This window comes from Mycosarcoma maydis, chromosome 12 (assembly GCF_000328475.2).
Source record: "Mycosarcoma maydis chromosome 12, whole genome shotgun sequence".
NCBI classification, from domain to species: domain Eukaryota; kingdom Fungi; phylum Basidiomycota; class Ustilaginomycetes; order Ustilaginales; genus Mycosarcoma; species Mycosarcoma maydis.
Window position 1 is genome coordinate 128100 of NC_026489.1, and position 15461 is coordinate 143560.

The following is a 15461-nucleotide window of genomic DNA, read 5'->3' on the forward strand; positions in this document are numbered from 1 at the left end:
ACACACCAGCAGGTCGACTCAAGTGTGAGCTATTTTCCGACATTGTTCCTCGCACATCCGAGAACTTTCGTCAGCTCTGCACCGGAGAATTCCGACCAAACCACGTCCCCGAGGGATACAAAAACTCGATCTTTCATCGAATCATCAAAGACTTTATGTGCCAAGGGGGCGACTTTATCAATGCAGACGGTACTGGTTCGCGCTCCATCTACGGTGACAAGTTTGACGACGAAAACTTCACTCTAAAACACGACAAGGCTGGATTGTTAAGTATGGCCAATTCGGGGCCTGGAACGAATGGGTGCCAATTTTTCATCACGGCTCAACCTTGCCCCTTCTTGGATGGCAAACATGTCGTGTTTGGTAAAGTGGTCGATGGCCTGTTGACATTGAGGAAGATGGAGAATGTGCCCACAGGCGCCAACAATCGGCCCAAGATGGCCGTCAGGATAACTCGTAAGTACCCATCCTCCATTCTACACATGATCGCTCGGAGAGACCATCTGTGTCTGACATTTGCCATGACTAGTACAAGACAACTGACAACTTATCTTGTTTGATTCGATCTCGACAGAATGTGGCGAGATGTAGTTCGTGCCCCTTTTCGCAATCTCTCAAACCGTTGCATCGCGCCAGCCCGCTCAGCTTCATTTGCATCTATATACCAACCAAAACGCCTCTGTCACGTGTACTTTTACTCGTTCTTGTTCTCTTCAGCAAGCATTTTTCCCGCACGCCTGATTGTGCCGAGAATATCGCCAATGATCCAGTGACGAGTAATTTTTGGGGGGAATCGTGACGGGGATCGGTGAATCGAACACTCTGATGCGGCCTGTCATCGGTAGATTTGCCGGCTCACTTTCGGAACACATCTCGGTGTAATCAGTCGGACCGCCTTGAGAGCAAGGAGCTGTACGCTGGTATCATGTCACAGTATACTGTACTTTCAGTAACTTAAGGCGCAGCAATGTTCGAGATTTGAATGGGAGCGATGTCTTCAAAATTGGGCGGTTCAGGGTTAGGAAGCCCCTGCAAAGGGTGGGCGTTTAATAAGCGCACTTGGACACATGTACACACATCTCAACGGTGCCTTTGAAACGCCAGCTGTAGACAAGAGCAAACGGGCAAGCACGTTCGAGTACCTGATTGACAGCAACTCGAAGGAGAGGATGGCGTCCAGGAAGAACAACATCCCCCAACAAGGCTAGCTGCGACATGCAAGATGACGTCGTGATCGATCTGCTTCGCGTACTGTACAGTCGTGAGATTCGTGAAAACTGGTGAAAGGCGTTCACGATCCGGTCTTCTGTTCAACACTCTGCGATGGTACTGTGCAACATGAACGTGCAGCATGACGGGTGAACAATGGGCCGCAGCTGAGAGAGCAAACAAGTGCTGGAAACGTGTGCGGCTACTGTACAACTAGTTTAGGCGAGAGAGATTTGCTGGTCCGGCCGATATTGCGCCGATCGCAGTCGAAGCATGATCATATGAGAAGCAGCGAACCGAGTCTGGCGGTCGATTCCGGAATGCTGTCAGCGGATCACGACGGCGGCAAGGTGACGCCGACAGTGCAGATCCCGAGCCGATTTCTGCAGCACCGATTCAGGATTGGTCGGGAAGCACAGACGAAAGACAATGCGAATGCGGCTACACTCGCGACTATTGATACAAGGCGAAAGCGAGGCATTGTAGCAATCACGAATCTTGCAGCCATCATGAATAGCACCTCACAACTTCATCGCATCTAATCGTGAGATGTAAGTCTTTTGGGAGCTCAAGAGTCCGGAGTGTGACTATAATAAATCGGCAGGCGATTGATATATCATCATGTTTAGCTTTCAAGACTCATCGGGCGGCAGACTTTCTCAGTCTGTGAGTGCCTAGAGATGACAGAGACACGAGCCAAGAGTCACAGAGTGATAACGCAGATGGAATCGCGAATGCATCCAATCTAACGTTAACGTGATTACTGTATTATTAGTATTATTTATCTTGTATCTACGGATCACATTTTCACAATTCAAGGTTAGCGATATTAGTATTTGAAAGATGCGAGCGTCGCGAGCGTCAGTCAAACTTGAAAATTCAAGATGACGATGGAATTTCTTGATGGTTCAAAACTCGAAGCGATCTTCCAAAATCTGATCCGTTTCCAGTTGACCAACGATCTCCGAACAAGGTCTTGCTGAATCTCCCATGACGCGCTGCTGCTGCTGCTAGGCAACCAGCGCTGGTGCTGCTTGATTTCGTTTTTTCTTTTTTCCTTTTTTTTTCCCCCTTGCAAGCTTCGGACCGTGGCCCGGGCGCAAGTGCCGCTTGGATTCGCTTGCAGCCAGTCGTGAGTGCTGCTGAGGCGGCGGCTGCTATTCGTGACTGATGATGATGTTGCAACCCACATCTTTATCGGATTCCAGATCAGCAGCATTTTGTCCAGCACATCGGCCTGTGTTTGTTTGTGCGTGTGGGAATTGGCACTTGTTCTCATCGCGCGCCTGGCACGGACCGACCGCAACATCGCCACAGCCAACCTGGAAACCAGTCATCATATATATTGCTTGTTTCGCCTGATGCTCGCTTGTTCCTTCTCACCACCAACGAAACTTACCTTCTTCCATTTTCTCAAACTTACACTTTTACGTGTCTGTCCCATCTACACTCAAAATGTCTTCCGCTCTCGACTCTCTCAAGCAATACACCGCCGTCGTCTCGGACTCGGGTGACTTTGAATCCATCGACGCTTACAAGCCCCAAGATGCTACCACCAACCCTGTAAGTTGTTGCCTTTGAGCAGACCCATCGAGGTACTCGAGATGCACCAAGCGCTGCACAGTCGACTCCAGCTAGCTTTTGTGCATGGTTCGCCGTGATCTGATCTGTTCAACTTTGCAGTTCAGCCATGGTCGTATTTGAGTGCGAAAGCAAGTAGTAATACTGACTTGCCTTCTGCCCTCGCCTCTTGCCAAACAGTCGCTCATCCTTGCTGCTGTCAAGCAGGAGAAGTACGCGCGCCTAATCGACGTCGCCGTCAAGTACGCCAAGGAGCAGACCTCGGACAAGTCGAAGCAGCTCGACCTCGCCACTGACCGCCTGCTCGTCGCTTTCGGTGTCGAGATCCTCAAGATCATCCCCGGCCGTGTCTCAACCGAGGTCGACGCCCGTCTCTCGTACAACAAGGAGGCGACGATTGAGAAGGCCAAGCACCTGATTGCCCTTTACGAGTCGCTCGGTGTCAAGCGTGAGCGTGTCCTCATCAAGATTGCCTCGACCTGGGAGGGTATCCAGGCTGCTCGTGAGCTCGAGTCGCAGCACAATATCCACTGCAACTTGACTTTGCTCTTCGGTTTCAACCAGGCTGTCGCCTGTGCCGAGGCCAATGTTACGCTCATCTCGCCCTTTGTTGGCCGTATCCTCGACTACTACAAGAAGGCCGAGGGTAAAGAGTACGCCTCGCACGAGGACCCCGGTGTTCTCTCGGTTCAGCGCATCTACACCTACTACCGCCAGCACGGCTACAAGACGATTGTTATGGGTGCTTCGTTCCGTAACATTGGCGAGATCCTCGAGCTTGCCGGTTGTGACTTCCTCACCATCTCGCCCAAGCTGCTCGAGGAGCTCAAGAACAAGGAAGGCCCCGTTGAGCAGAAGCTCTCGGTCGAGAAGGCCAAGAGCGCCGAGCCCATCGCCAAGGTCTCGTACATCAACGACCAGGCCGCCTTCTTGCTCGACTTGGCCAAGGACCCCATGGCCAACACCAAGCTCGCCGAGGGTATCGCCGGTTTCGCCAAGGATGGTGCTACCATGGAGCAGATGATCGCCGACAAGCTCTAAAGTGCTGATCTCGAACCACCAAAATCCCCATATCGTTTTGTAACATAGCTATGCAGTAATCTTCGTACGTATGCACTCAAAGCCTTTGGCTGACTTATGACATTTTGGCTGCGTGTGCAAGGCGTGAGGTGAATGACAGGGTGTTTGCATTTGACATGCGGTGAGGATCATTAAGACTGACAATCCCAGCTATCGACAGCTGACAGATGGCAGTGGTGACTGAATATATCGTCTAGTGTGGACTGATCATGCATACGTGAGATGTGAGAGCCACTGCGACCCACAACCGTTTGCATAGGGTGTCAGATTGAACGGAAAGATGGGCGACGCTTGGACCACTTTTTTTTCCACATTCGTGATTATTCACACAGCAGTCACGAGTCAGACCAACGCAGCGTGCAGACGCTCGCGAACAAGCTCATTCACGATTGGTGATTGGTGATTGGTGATTTGTTTTACTCCTCCACACTGACGACTCACGACTGGCCGCAACTCGGTACTCGGTCTTGGCTCGTTTTTCGCCGACAACACCACCATCATCCTTCTCTGTACCTCTGGCTGACACACCCGACTGTACTGCGGTCAAACGGTCGCCTGCACACAAATCATGCCGCAAGAAACGCTCACTTTCCCACCGCTATACTGCATCGTAGGCGCGTATCGCCTTGCGCACGATCCTTCGTTATGGAAACCCATGTGGGCCAAGTGCTCCCACGCCGCCAAGCAAGCCGGAACCGTTGGACTCATCTGGGCAGTCCTCACATGGCCATTTCAACGCCTTTTCGTCTACTACTTCATGTCGGCGTCCGCTTCGGTCACCGGATTGAGTGCGATCTATGGTAGAGTCGTCCAAACGGCAGATGTGACAGACGACAAGTTGCCTTTTCGAATCCCCGTGCCATCGCTACAAAGTAGGTCGCCTCGCCAGGCAGCACACAGAACAAAGAGTTGAGCAGAGACTGATTCTTTCTTCGATTTCATCTGCGGTGCATAGCGTTTGCAACATTCATGTTTGTCATTGGCCAGGTACATGCCATCATGGAGTTCTGGTTGAGACGCAAGCTGCGAGAATGCAGGAATACGGCGTATGTCCAGACGGTCAGGTCGAGGGGCAAAGCGGCAGACTGGTGGACCGAGTACGTGGAAGAGTTTTCGAATCCTCCCACGCAAAAGGCAATCAAGGATGCCAAGAAGCAGGCATGGTATCTCAAGATGGCTAGTCCTCTGGTGCGATTTGTTATCCTCAAAGGTGAGTGAGTCGCTCAGCGCAAATGATGCTGTGTGCTATTCCTTTGTCCTACCGCTGACGCTGCGTTTGTCGCGAATTTAGTCTTTTTGCTACCGATGGACTTTGTCCCCTTGTTTGGAATGGCCTTGGGCGCTGCGCTGCGCTCGCTAACTTATGGCCGTCTCCTGCACAAAAGTTTCTTTGAGGCGAAACGAATGTCACCCTTCCAGATCGAGCTATGGATCACCGAGCGACAGTCGGCCTATCGATCTTTCGGGTTCGTCGCTGCACTCATGGAACGTGTACCGTTGATTGGGCTTGTCTTTTCCATCTCGAACCGGATCGGTGCGGCCATGTGGGCGCACGACTTGGAGAAACGTCAACAAAGGATCCGCGCTTCCACACTTGCGTCGTCGTCATCCTCCTCAATCACGTCTGGCACCGAGGTGAAAGGGCTGGAAGAGTTTTCGTCGAAACCGACGCTCAAAAAGATCTACAAGAACGTCCAGCAAGACGCGGCGAACCACGCGGTTTCGCTCCGAACCGTCGAGGACGATGATGGCAACTTCAATGGTGAGGGTCTGGCGGTTGTGCGTTTTGCGAGAGGACAAGGAGTGTTTACACATCTGTCGTTTACCTTTCCGTTGAAACTGATTTCGCCGGCGATTAGTTCCAGGAACGCTACCCGAGACGCGCTCCAGCGACCACAAGCGCGCGCGTGCAACACGCGCGTAAGCTCGACGACGGACGAGGGGGAGAAGGCAAGAGCGGGCGAGGATGGTGATGGCTGGATCGGGGCCAAGGCTGTCAGTGCGCTGTACGTTGTCGGGTATGGTGGAGGACTCGTTTCTGGCGATAGTGTGGACCTTGATATCGACGTTGGATCGCAGTGTTGTCTGCTCCTCCTCACTCAGGGTAGTACCAAGGTGTTCAAGACACGAACATCACGCCCTACTCAAGGAGTTAGCACTGCCACATTCAGCTCGACTTTAGCGTCTCACACACAGCGTGCGCAATCGCTGGATGACGGACAACTGAGTATGACGCGGCAGAATTTTCGGTTTCTCGTCCGCAAACATTCGACACTGGTGCTGCTGCCGGATGCGGTGACGTGCTTTGCTCGCGCGCGGTACGATCAAGTGCAGCGCTTTGACTTGCGCGATCACACGTCGTCATGTGTGGTGCTCGACTGGATCACACCAGGACGCACCGCGGTCGGCTCTGGATCGTCTGCGTCGAACCCAAAGCTGGATCATCTCGACTCACACTCTTCTCACACAGGCACGATGCTGAAAGACTACAGTACGCCAGCTCGAGACGCCGAGCTGTGGCAATTCTCTCACTACCGATCACGAAACGACGTGCGCGTCTCTAAACACGTGGTGGCACGAGACACAATCCTGCTCTCTCAAACCGAGGAGCATGAGTTTGTCGATCCCATCACTGGCTTGCGCTTCACCGAACTCGCAAGGCGCAATCACCCGTATGGGTGTTATGCGACGCTCATCCTGGCTGGCCCTGATGCGGCCGAAATCATCCACTCGCTAGAGACCGAGTTCCACCGAGTGCAGCAACGTCCCACCACTTGGCTAGCACACGATGCTCTCTGGTCGCTCAGTCGTCTAGAGCACAACGTCGTCATTGTCAGAATCGCCGCTAATGACGCTCAGTCCGTCAGGCGCTGGCTGCATTCCAGGTTGACTCCCTTACAGAACCTTATTGGCTCAGATCTGTATCGTCAAGCTCTCGCATAATCACAGCCACTTTGTTGCATCCAATCTACATCTCGCAAAGCATGCGTCGGCAAAGTGGCAAGACGTGCAATCGGTACGGATTCTCTTGTCGTCTCAGCCGTTACGTGAGTGGGATCGACACGTGCACAATGCGGGATTGGCATGAAGAGGATCAGGTTCGCATGAGGTGGATGAGAGGTGTGCAGTACAACATGGCGGATGGCACGGCGCGGACTATGGTTTGTGCGCGCGGCGTTTTGCGGAGCGCGTTGGGTTCCATTTGGAGCCGAGGCCGATGCCGATGCCTAGTGCGGTGGGCGTGGTGGGTGCGGTGGCTGCGGGGTTCGCAGCGCTGATAGGAGGCGCGGTCGCAGATGCATCACGCTGAGAAGTACTCGTATCGGCCAGGCGCGAGTGCGGTGGTGGATGCGCGTGGGCATACCAGGAAGCTTGCTGTTCAGGTGGCAACGACGCTGCGGTCCAAGCGGGATAGCTATGTGCATAGCCCGTCGACACACCTAATCCATGGTACAACGCAGGCTGCGAATACACGCCATGCACCGGCGCCCCCGGCGCCCCCGACACGGACCGGCGCCTCCACTTGTCCATCCACTTGCTCTTATTCCTGTCGTCCAACTTACCCCTCATGGCCAAGCCCACCTTGCGCAACCTTTCGAGTCTGCGCAATCCAACGCCGGCAGTCAGCACCACCGCTCCAAACGCTACCGCGCTCACTCCGGCAAACGCCCAGTCTAGCTCTTCCATATGACTCTTGAGGTTCATACCGAACAGTCCGGCCCACAGCGTGCCCGCAGAAATGCCCATGGTTGCAATGCTCGTCTTGAGATCCAGTGCCAGAAGCTTGTTTCGGTTGTTGTCGAGGATCAACTCGACCACTTCCTGCGTGTTGGTCATGTCCGAGTGCAGTTGTGTCGTTTCCGCGACCACTTCTTCCACTTGCTTGTCGAACGATTCCAGTAGCAGTTCCAGCTCGTCCATCGCTTGCGAGCCGTCGTTTGACGCAGTCGCATCGCAAGAGCTCGACGTATTGGCACTGCTCGTATGCGCATCGTTCGAAGATGCGCACCCCTTATCCGTGCTCGCAGACGGCGGTATACTAGATAGGTGCATCAACTGCATATCCTCGTCGTTCTCCAATACCTCCACTACCGCATTCTTGACCGCCTTACTCCGACTCAGAAACGCGTTCAACTTTCGCGATACCTGCAACAGCGTTCGTAACTTATCGCGATCCACATCGTCATCCAACTGCTCCAAGACCTCGCTCGTCCATCCCCTTACGACGCCCAACTCGATGCGCAACGCATCGAGCACAGACACGAGGATGCTCTCCAATGCCCTGAACTCGTACGCTAGTGCTCCTGGACTCGACGATGTGCTGGTGTGCTGATGCGCATTCTGGTGTGGCGGACGCAGATTGTGCTGCAGATTGTACACAAATGCAGAGTGTAGCTGACTGTCTGTGCTGCCGTAACTGTCGAATAGCAGGACCTTGTCCTTTTTGATCATAGCTCGAATGTGCAGGATATTGACGAGGATGCCTCCTCTTCGCACCAGGATGGTGGGCACCAGGTTCGGCACGCGTGAGTCGATCTTTCGCAGATCACGCGGTTCCAGACCGTGATCCGAACAGAGACGCGATTTCTTAAACACTCCAGACGTCGAAGTAGCCGATCCGGTCGAGTCAAAGATGGTGCAGCGCAGCATGATGTCCGGAGACAGTTGGGTTGTTCCGAGTCCAGCAAGCGATGCGGGCGTTGCGGGCGAGTACGGCGATGATGACGCCGGTGCAACAGGTGCGGTTGGCGACGTAGACGGTCCGGTGCTGCTAACGCTCGACGAACGGGCTGAACTTGTGCGAGCTGCGTTCATCGCACCCGTAAACGTATGCACTCCATGACTTAGCAGCCATCCTGTCCAGCGCGCATCTACCAAGCATCGGCGCTTACTCCACATCGATGCGGTTCGCACAACACCCGTTGGTCGCCACGCCAATCCCGACATCGACGACACTGGCCGCCTCATCTGCCCTTGCAATCCAACAGCATCCTCGGCTGACATCTGCTTGGCCTTGCCCTTCTTGTCCCGCCCTCGGACGCGCCCATCTACAGCATCTCCTGTCGAACAGCGAACCCCCTGCGTATATCGCCTCGCAGTCATCTCTCCACCAACCAGTCGAGCGAGCCACCTCGCTGAAACTCGCATCCCCGTCTTGTATCTCGAGTTCTGCACCCGCAATCGCCCGTGCGTAGATCAACGACGATGGATGATGTATGAGTCCCCAGTGGTGCAAGAACCAAGACGACAAGCACAAACTACGAAGTACAAGGTGAAACACAGAAGCATCAAGGCGTTGCTTTCTCGTTACTTTCAGGAATCTCCAAATCTCCTTTTCCTTTATTCGGATCTCGGCCGCTCCTCTGTCCTCCACTTGGGTGCAAATCGCAACTTTCGTGTTTCTCTCTGTGACACCAAGCATACGAAACAACCCCGAACCCTCATTCACGATTGGCCTTGATATCTTGTGGACGTACCGCACGACACACGCACACAGCATACACACAACATAGCAGCGCCAGACGTAAAGATCCGCTCCAACATCAATGGGATTCACAAATGAGAACTCTAAGCCTTCTTCACCCACCGCCGTTGTCCGACTTGACACTCTGAGCCGCCGCCGAAAACCCCGATAGATCGGGATCGAACCACTCCAGATCTGAGCTCGCTGCTCCTCCTACATCCGGCTTGCGAGGTGCAGCCAGAGCATCTTGGAATACACGCTTGTCGTCTTGTGCCGCATCCTCGTCCTGCTCTGCTTCATTCTCAGCCGTCCGTGAAGCGTGATCTGTGCTAGTCTCGTGTCCACCTTGCTCCGATGGACCCAACAGCGAACCACCCGCTGCGTCGACTTGATTGCTCGTGGACGAATATGACGGCACCAACGTCACATCGCCTACCGTCGTATCGTTCAAACCCCTCATGCCTGGAGATGAGACCGAGATCGATGCTGAGGGCGTATGCGTCGTCGACGAAGTCTGCTGCGACAGAGCGGGTGACGAGTCGATCGTCATGGACGGTGATGTCACTTCTCCAGATGTCTCTTTGGCCAGCGTCGAGTTGGTAGGATGCGGTGCATCTCGTCCAGAGCGACGATCTCGTCTGCGTGTCGTTCTGAACGCGCTAGAACTGGCGGAAGCATGTTGCTCGCCCGATGCTCCTTCTTCTCCACCTTGCAGCTTGGCCAGCATCGCTGCGGCTACATCCGAAGGGCTGCCTTGCGCACCCGCGAGTACGCTGCCAGAGCCATGAATCGAGTCGTTGGATCCGTCTGCACCTGCACTTGCCGCTGTCGCTGCTGCCGCCGCTGCTGCTGCTGCATTTGTCTGCCTCCTCTCCCTCGCCTTTCTCCTCTGCTTGTTTGGTCCACCCCCGCCACTTCGCAGCGATCCCAGCAGCGTCTCGAGCACCGCACTGTCGTCGACACCCGCTTCCTTCCTCGCCAGCGCCTCCTGCCTCTCCTTCTCCCTCTCTTCCGCCGCAGCTCTCCGCTTGGCCTCCATCGCCCTCTGCTCGCCGATCCGCACATTGTCCACTTTCACCTTCTTGTAGGCAGCCAAGAACTCCTTGAAGATGCCGAAAAAATCTTCAGTGCGCATCGTCTGGTTGGCCAACTGCCCCAGCCCGCGCTTCTTCGGATCCAGCCCTTCACCAAAGTACTTGAGCGCTTCGTTGTAGACTCGCTCGGTGAACTGCACCTGGTCGTTGAGTCTCTGCAGCTCCGACGCCGCGTCGTTGAGGAAGGGAAGCATGATCTTGACGTACGGATCCTGTAGGTTCTCTTCACTCTCATCGAGCAGTCGATCCAGCTCCTTGCGGTGTTGGAAACTGCCCGACTTGAGCTCGGCCAAATCGCGACGCAAGTCCCACAATTGCACTCGACACGCTTCGGCCGGCAGTTCGAGCTCATCCATGAACGCTTCCACTTCAGGGAAACACTTGGAGATGGTGCGCTCAACGAAATGCAACAGCGTAGTGCCGTCCGACGCCTTGGTATCGACGAGTTTGTTGATCGAAGTGATCTTAAAACCAAAAGCGCCACCTTGCACACCGGTTGAGTTGAGGTAGTTACCCATCATGAGGATGAGACTAAGCAGACGAGCGAAAGCTTTAGCCTTCATCAAGCCTTCTGAGGCGTCTCGAACCTTGACCATACCCGACTTGATGAGGTCAAAAGTTTCCTTGTACTTGGTCATGTACAGCAAACCTTTGACCTTTTCCTTGAGATGCGGGACCGTCATCAACAACACCACGAGGCGATCAGCAGGATGTAGCAGCCGCAGCTCCTCGTCCGACGCATTCCTGTATTCTCCCAACTGACCCTTGGTCTCGCTCTCGGGATAGTGTCGCAACAACTCGGTGAGGAAACTCTGATCGAGCACCGCTTCGTTGCAGTTGATGATATGATGCGCCACTTCTTCCGGCGAAGCCTGCTTGCTCTCCGTCAAACTCGACTTGACGCGCTTCAGCACCATCTCGATACCTTGACGCGTCTGCAAGCTGAGATGCGTCTTGAGCTCGATCTTGTCCTTCTTTGCGGTCGAAGTCGACTTTTTGACGGGTTGCTTAGCCTTGAAGTCTTCCTCCATCTCTTCAAATAGCCCTTCCTGCTGCAGCGTCTTGACGAGCGCTTCTTCATCCGCGGTGAGCTCGTGCTTGCCAAAGATGGTCTCGGCAGCATGTTGCGGCGAGAGCTTGTCCCATTGCAGCTGCTTCATCTTGGAGCTTGCCATGGCGAGCACCTCTTTGCGACTGAGAGCGTGGTTGGCGAAGAGACCCGCAACGCCGGGAGCAGGAGGCGCAGCGATGGGTCCAGCAGGACCGAGGTTCATAGGAGCATACGACGCACGCACATTCATCATCGAGTTGCGGTAAGGGCCGCTGTCCTGCATGGGTGATTCCGTGACCGAGCCAGGCGGTGGTGGAGCAGGAGGAGCAGGCGTGCTGGTGATCGATGGAATCATCGAGCCAGGGCGCGACGAGTCGGGCGTCGAGAAAGCGGATCGCATTTCGGTACTGAAGCTGTGGCTGCTCATCTGGGAGAAGCTGGGCATCATGCCTGGTGCAGGCGGCGGCGGTGGCGGTGGAGGCGGCGGCGGAGGTGGCATGGCTGCGGCATCGAGCAGTGCCTTCTGGCTTGTTGACATGCCTCCGGCCGCAGGTGGCAGCATCGGCGGCGGGGGCGGCGGGGGAGGAGGAGGAGGAGGAGGCGGTGGAGGTGTCGCCAGTCCTTGGGTAGCAGCCTCCGGAGCGGCTACAGCCTCGGCAACACTGAGCACTTCTGGATCAGGCTTCTTCTTTCCTCGTCCTGCGATCAGCTCATCGTCAGAATCCGAGTCGTCATCGCGTTGACGGCGGATCTCGTCGAGCAAGGTGCGCACAGCAGGATGCGAAGTGCGCTTAGTCTTGCCTCCCGGTGTCGGTGCCTGCGCTTTGCGACGTCGAGACTCGCGCGCATCCACCATGCGCGAGGCCAGATCCGTGTTTTGCGCCATTCCAGCGGCCAACGTTGCCTGAATCTTCCACTTGGCTGCTTCGGGATCTAACGGCTCTTCGTCGTGCCCCTCATCTTGCTCTTCCTCATCATCAGCACCGTCCTCGCCCTCCTGACCGTCATTCGCGGCTTGACGCGCCAAGGTGGGCTGGCGCCGCACCGATGCAGAGATACGTTTGCGATCGTCGTCGGTCGGCACACCGGGCATAGCAGGAACAGGCGGCACGTCGCCACCTTTAGCACCAGCCTTATTCTTGCGGGCATTGGCCTCGAGCTTGCGGATGGTCTTGTTGCGCTCCAGCTGCTTTTCCAATGTATCGACGAGTTGTTTGCGGTCCAAGCTGCCCTTACCAGGTGCAGCGACATCGCTGACATCCATCTGAGCTTCGCGCAGCATGTCGTACAGCTCTCGAATTTGGATCTCGAGCGCAACGACGCGATCGATATACGCCTTTTCCATCTCGTCCATCTCGTCACGTGCAGCGCCGGCATTGCCGCGAGCCAGCGCTAGATCGTCTTCCAGCTTTTCGATCTGCTCCTGCAGTTTACCAATGAGGCCGTCTGAGCCGGCTTTGAGCTTGGACTCGAGCTGAAGCTTTTCCTGTTCGAGGGAGGCCGCTTTGGCTTTAGCTTTTTGCAGCTCGGACTGCATCGAGTTGATGTGGTCTTGATCGGCAAATCGTGAAAGGACATTGTTCACCGAGACACCGAGCAGCGATGAGAGGTCGTTGCCTTCGACAGCACCCTTGCGGTCCATGACGACCGAGGTCACCATCGAATCGATGAGCTGGTAGTAGTGTACGAGATCGTCGCCGTCTCTGCGGATCAACAAGAGATGCTGCAAAGCTGACAGGAAGAAATCGTAGGCTCGCGAGCCTTCGACCTTGCCGACAATAGCTCGAAAGACGTCGACAGGATCGCTCAGATCGGTGAGCACCTCCTTGTTGAACGTCTCGACGACATCTTCGTGATCCGCCTCTGCGCCCTTTTCGAAGACGCCAATTTGAGCATCGAGGTCTGGATTCTTGAAGGCATGCATCTTGATCAAGATGCGCTGCAGGCCACTCGCCTCCATCTGATTACGAAGGTGGACGCGCACCTCGAACTCGGGTACGATGTCCGAGTTGAGGATGGCATTGATGAGAAACATGTTGTTGATGGCGTACTCGTTCAAGCTGGACTCGTGCGGACCGACAACGCTAAGCTTTTTCACCTCGTCTGAAGCGCCGACCATGGAGCCCATCTTGCCTCTACCATCAATGGTCTGCTCAAGAACGCGAAACCACGCATCGAAGCGACCGTGGTCACCCTGACTGGTCTTGAGGTCGTCAAAGGCTTTCAGCACGAGACGGTGACCGGTAGGTTTGTCCCAATGACACAAGAAGAGCAGGATATCGGCTGCCTGCTTGCGCGTGGTGAGTTGAAGCGAGATCATGGAGTGGGTGATGCCACTGATGCATTTGGGCTGGGCAAGGGCATCGTTGGCACCGGGCTTGGAGTTGAAGAGTGAACGGAAAGCTTTGAGCACTTCGTACTCGAGCGAGAGATCGTTATCGTTTTTGATGCCTTTGGCGTGTAAACCGCTGAGGAAGCTGGCAAGAACGGGCGTACCTTTCGCCTCGACAAAACTCTGAATCCAACCGATGGCACAGGTTCGCAGCGTCACGGCGAGCGACTCAATGTGCTTTGTGGTGACGGTGCCATCCATGAACTTTTTGATGAACCACTCGGGCGAGTTGCGCGTAATGACCAAGCCGGAGCCGCCGCCCGCCTGCGCGCCCGACAGACCTGCGTGCTGACGACGATTGCGGTCGCGCTCCTTCTCGGCGTGCCACTCGGTGAGCTTGTCATTATAGACGAGGGTCCACTTTTTGTCGACGCTAAAGTTCAACATGTTGCGCCGTGCCGTTTCTTTGAGTTCATCCGAAAGGTTTCCACCAGGCACGTTGAGAAAGTCGCGCTTGTCCATGAGTTCGGCAAACAGACGTTCGACTTGGTCGTCAGGAGGCCGTTGTAGCACAAAGTCAGGCGCCTTTCCGCCCGGCTGGTACGACTCTCGGGCCAAGCTGGAATGGCTGTTGCTGGCGCTGGGGGTGTCGGCGTGCGAATAGCCGCCGGAAGCGACCGACATCCTGCTGACGATATCGTGGGGCATGTGAACACCACCGTTAGCGAGGCCGGAGCTAGTGTTGGAAGTGTAGCGCGAGGAGCATGTGGCGCCGTTAGGACTCAAGGAACTCGAGGTAGAATGCATCGAGTCGTGCGTGCTGACACCATGACGGGACATGGAAGTTGCAGACGGATTGCGACGATGCGACGAGAGGCCAGAACTAGACGAGACTGTGGAGCCATTGGTGTGAGAGATGATGGACGAGGTGGATGGATAAGGAGCGAATTCATGGGCATTGCTGACGAGCCTAGACCTTGGCACATCGTACTGAACATCTGAGTAGGCGCTGGATCGTTGAATGCCATGACCTAGCGAAGGATTGCCGGAAGGATTGCCAATGGAGAGCTTAGAGCTGGTGGGACTGGCGTTGTTATGATAAGACGAGCTGGCGAGCACACTGTCAACGGGGACAGGCGTGCGCCCTGTGGCGGTGCGTTCGTAGGGGATAGCCTTATCGGCAGCTTCCGACGAGTGAAACTGGCGCGAGCGCTTTTTGCGACCAAAGAGCGAGTCCATGGCGAGTAGGATGCTGAGTCAGAATCGGAAGCTGCCGTAAAGGTGCGATGCGAAAAAGAGATGACGACGGAAGCAAGTCGATGCTAAGGACAAGCCGTGCAGATGTTCTGCTGAAACTGCCGATCACGCGATCATGGAGGGCGATACGACCGTTGCAACGACGCGGCTACTCGGAACGGCTTTTGCCGCAGAACGAAGAAGGAGCGAGTGATGAAAAACACTCGACAAGCTTGCTGGCGTATGCGTTAGTCGATCGCTGGCCACCGCCGAGCTGATAATGGAAAGAGGGAGATGTTCGGTGTTGGCCACGCCCAAAGGATTGCGAGCTATCCAGTACAGTCGCGGACGTGATAGTTGCAGAAGAGATTTGCTTGCGAATCAGACAGGGAGGGAAGAGGGTAATCCATACGG

The 15461-nt window shown here is 55.2% G+C and overlaps 5 protein-coding genes across 5 annotated transcripts; 3 read left to right on the top strand and 2 right to left on the bottom strand.

The window, feature by feature from the left end:
- On the top strand, window positions 1-591 carry UMAG_10882 (putative peptidyl-prolyl cis-trans isomerase; the record flags this gene model as incomplete). The annotated part of the gene is made up of 2 exons (XM_011392487.1): window positions 1-456; window positions 575-591. Coding segments are annotated over 2 exons (473 nt in total), but the record flags the coding sequence as incomplete, so codon positions are not given.
- A 2073-nt stretch (window positions 592-2664) lies between these two features.
- On the top strand, window positions 2665-3831 carry UMAG_04138 (putative sedoheptulose-7-phosphate:D-glyceraldehyde-3-phosphate transaldolase TAL1; the record flags this gene model as incomplete). Its single annotated transcript, XM_011392332.1, has 2 exons — window positions 2665-2772; window positions 2971-3831. The coding sequence occupies 2 exons, from the start codon at window positions 2665-2667 to the stop codon at window positions 3829-3831; spliced, it is 969 nt and encodes a 322-aa protein (XP_011390634.1).
- Window positions 3832-4438: 607 nt separating this feature from the next.
- Window positions 4439-6813, top strand: UMAG_04139 (uncharacterized protein; the record flags this gene model as incomplete). Its single annotated transcript, XM_011392333.1, has 3 exons — window positions 4439-4742; window positions 4826-5080; window positions 5162-6813. The coding sequence occupies 3 exons, from the start codon at window positions 4439-4441 to the stop codon at window positions 6811-6813; spliced, it is 2211 nt and encodes a 736-aa protein (XP_011390635.1).
- A 213-nt stretch (window positions 6814-7026) lies between these two features.
- On the bottom strand, window positions 7027-9018 carry UMAG_10884 (uncharacterized protein; the record flags this gene model as incomplete). The annotated part of the gene is made up of 1 exon (XM_011392488.1): window positions 7027-9018. One exon carries the CDS (start codon window positions 9016-9018, stop codon window positions 7027-7029), a length of 1992 nt encoding a protein of 663 aa, XP_011390790.1.
- Window positions 9019-9449: 431 nt separating this feature from the next.
- UMAG_12254 (sepA-related Formin) lies at window positions 9450-15050 on the bottom strand (the record flags this gene model as incomplete). The annotated part of the gene is made up of 1 exon (XM_011392514.1): window positions 9450-15050. One exon carries the CDS (start codon window positions 15048-15050, stop codon window positions 9450-9452), a length of 5601 nt encoding a protein of 1866 aa, XP_011390816.1.
- Between the last annotated feature and the right edge of the window lie 411 nt (window positions 15051-15461).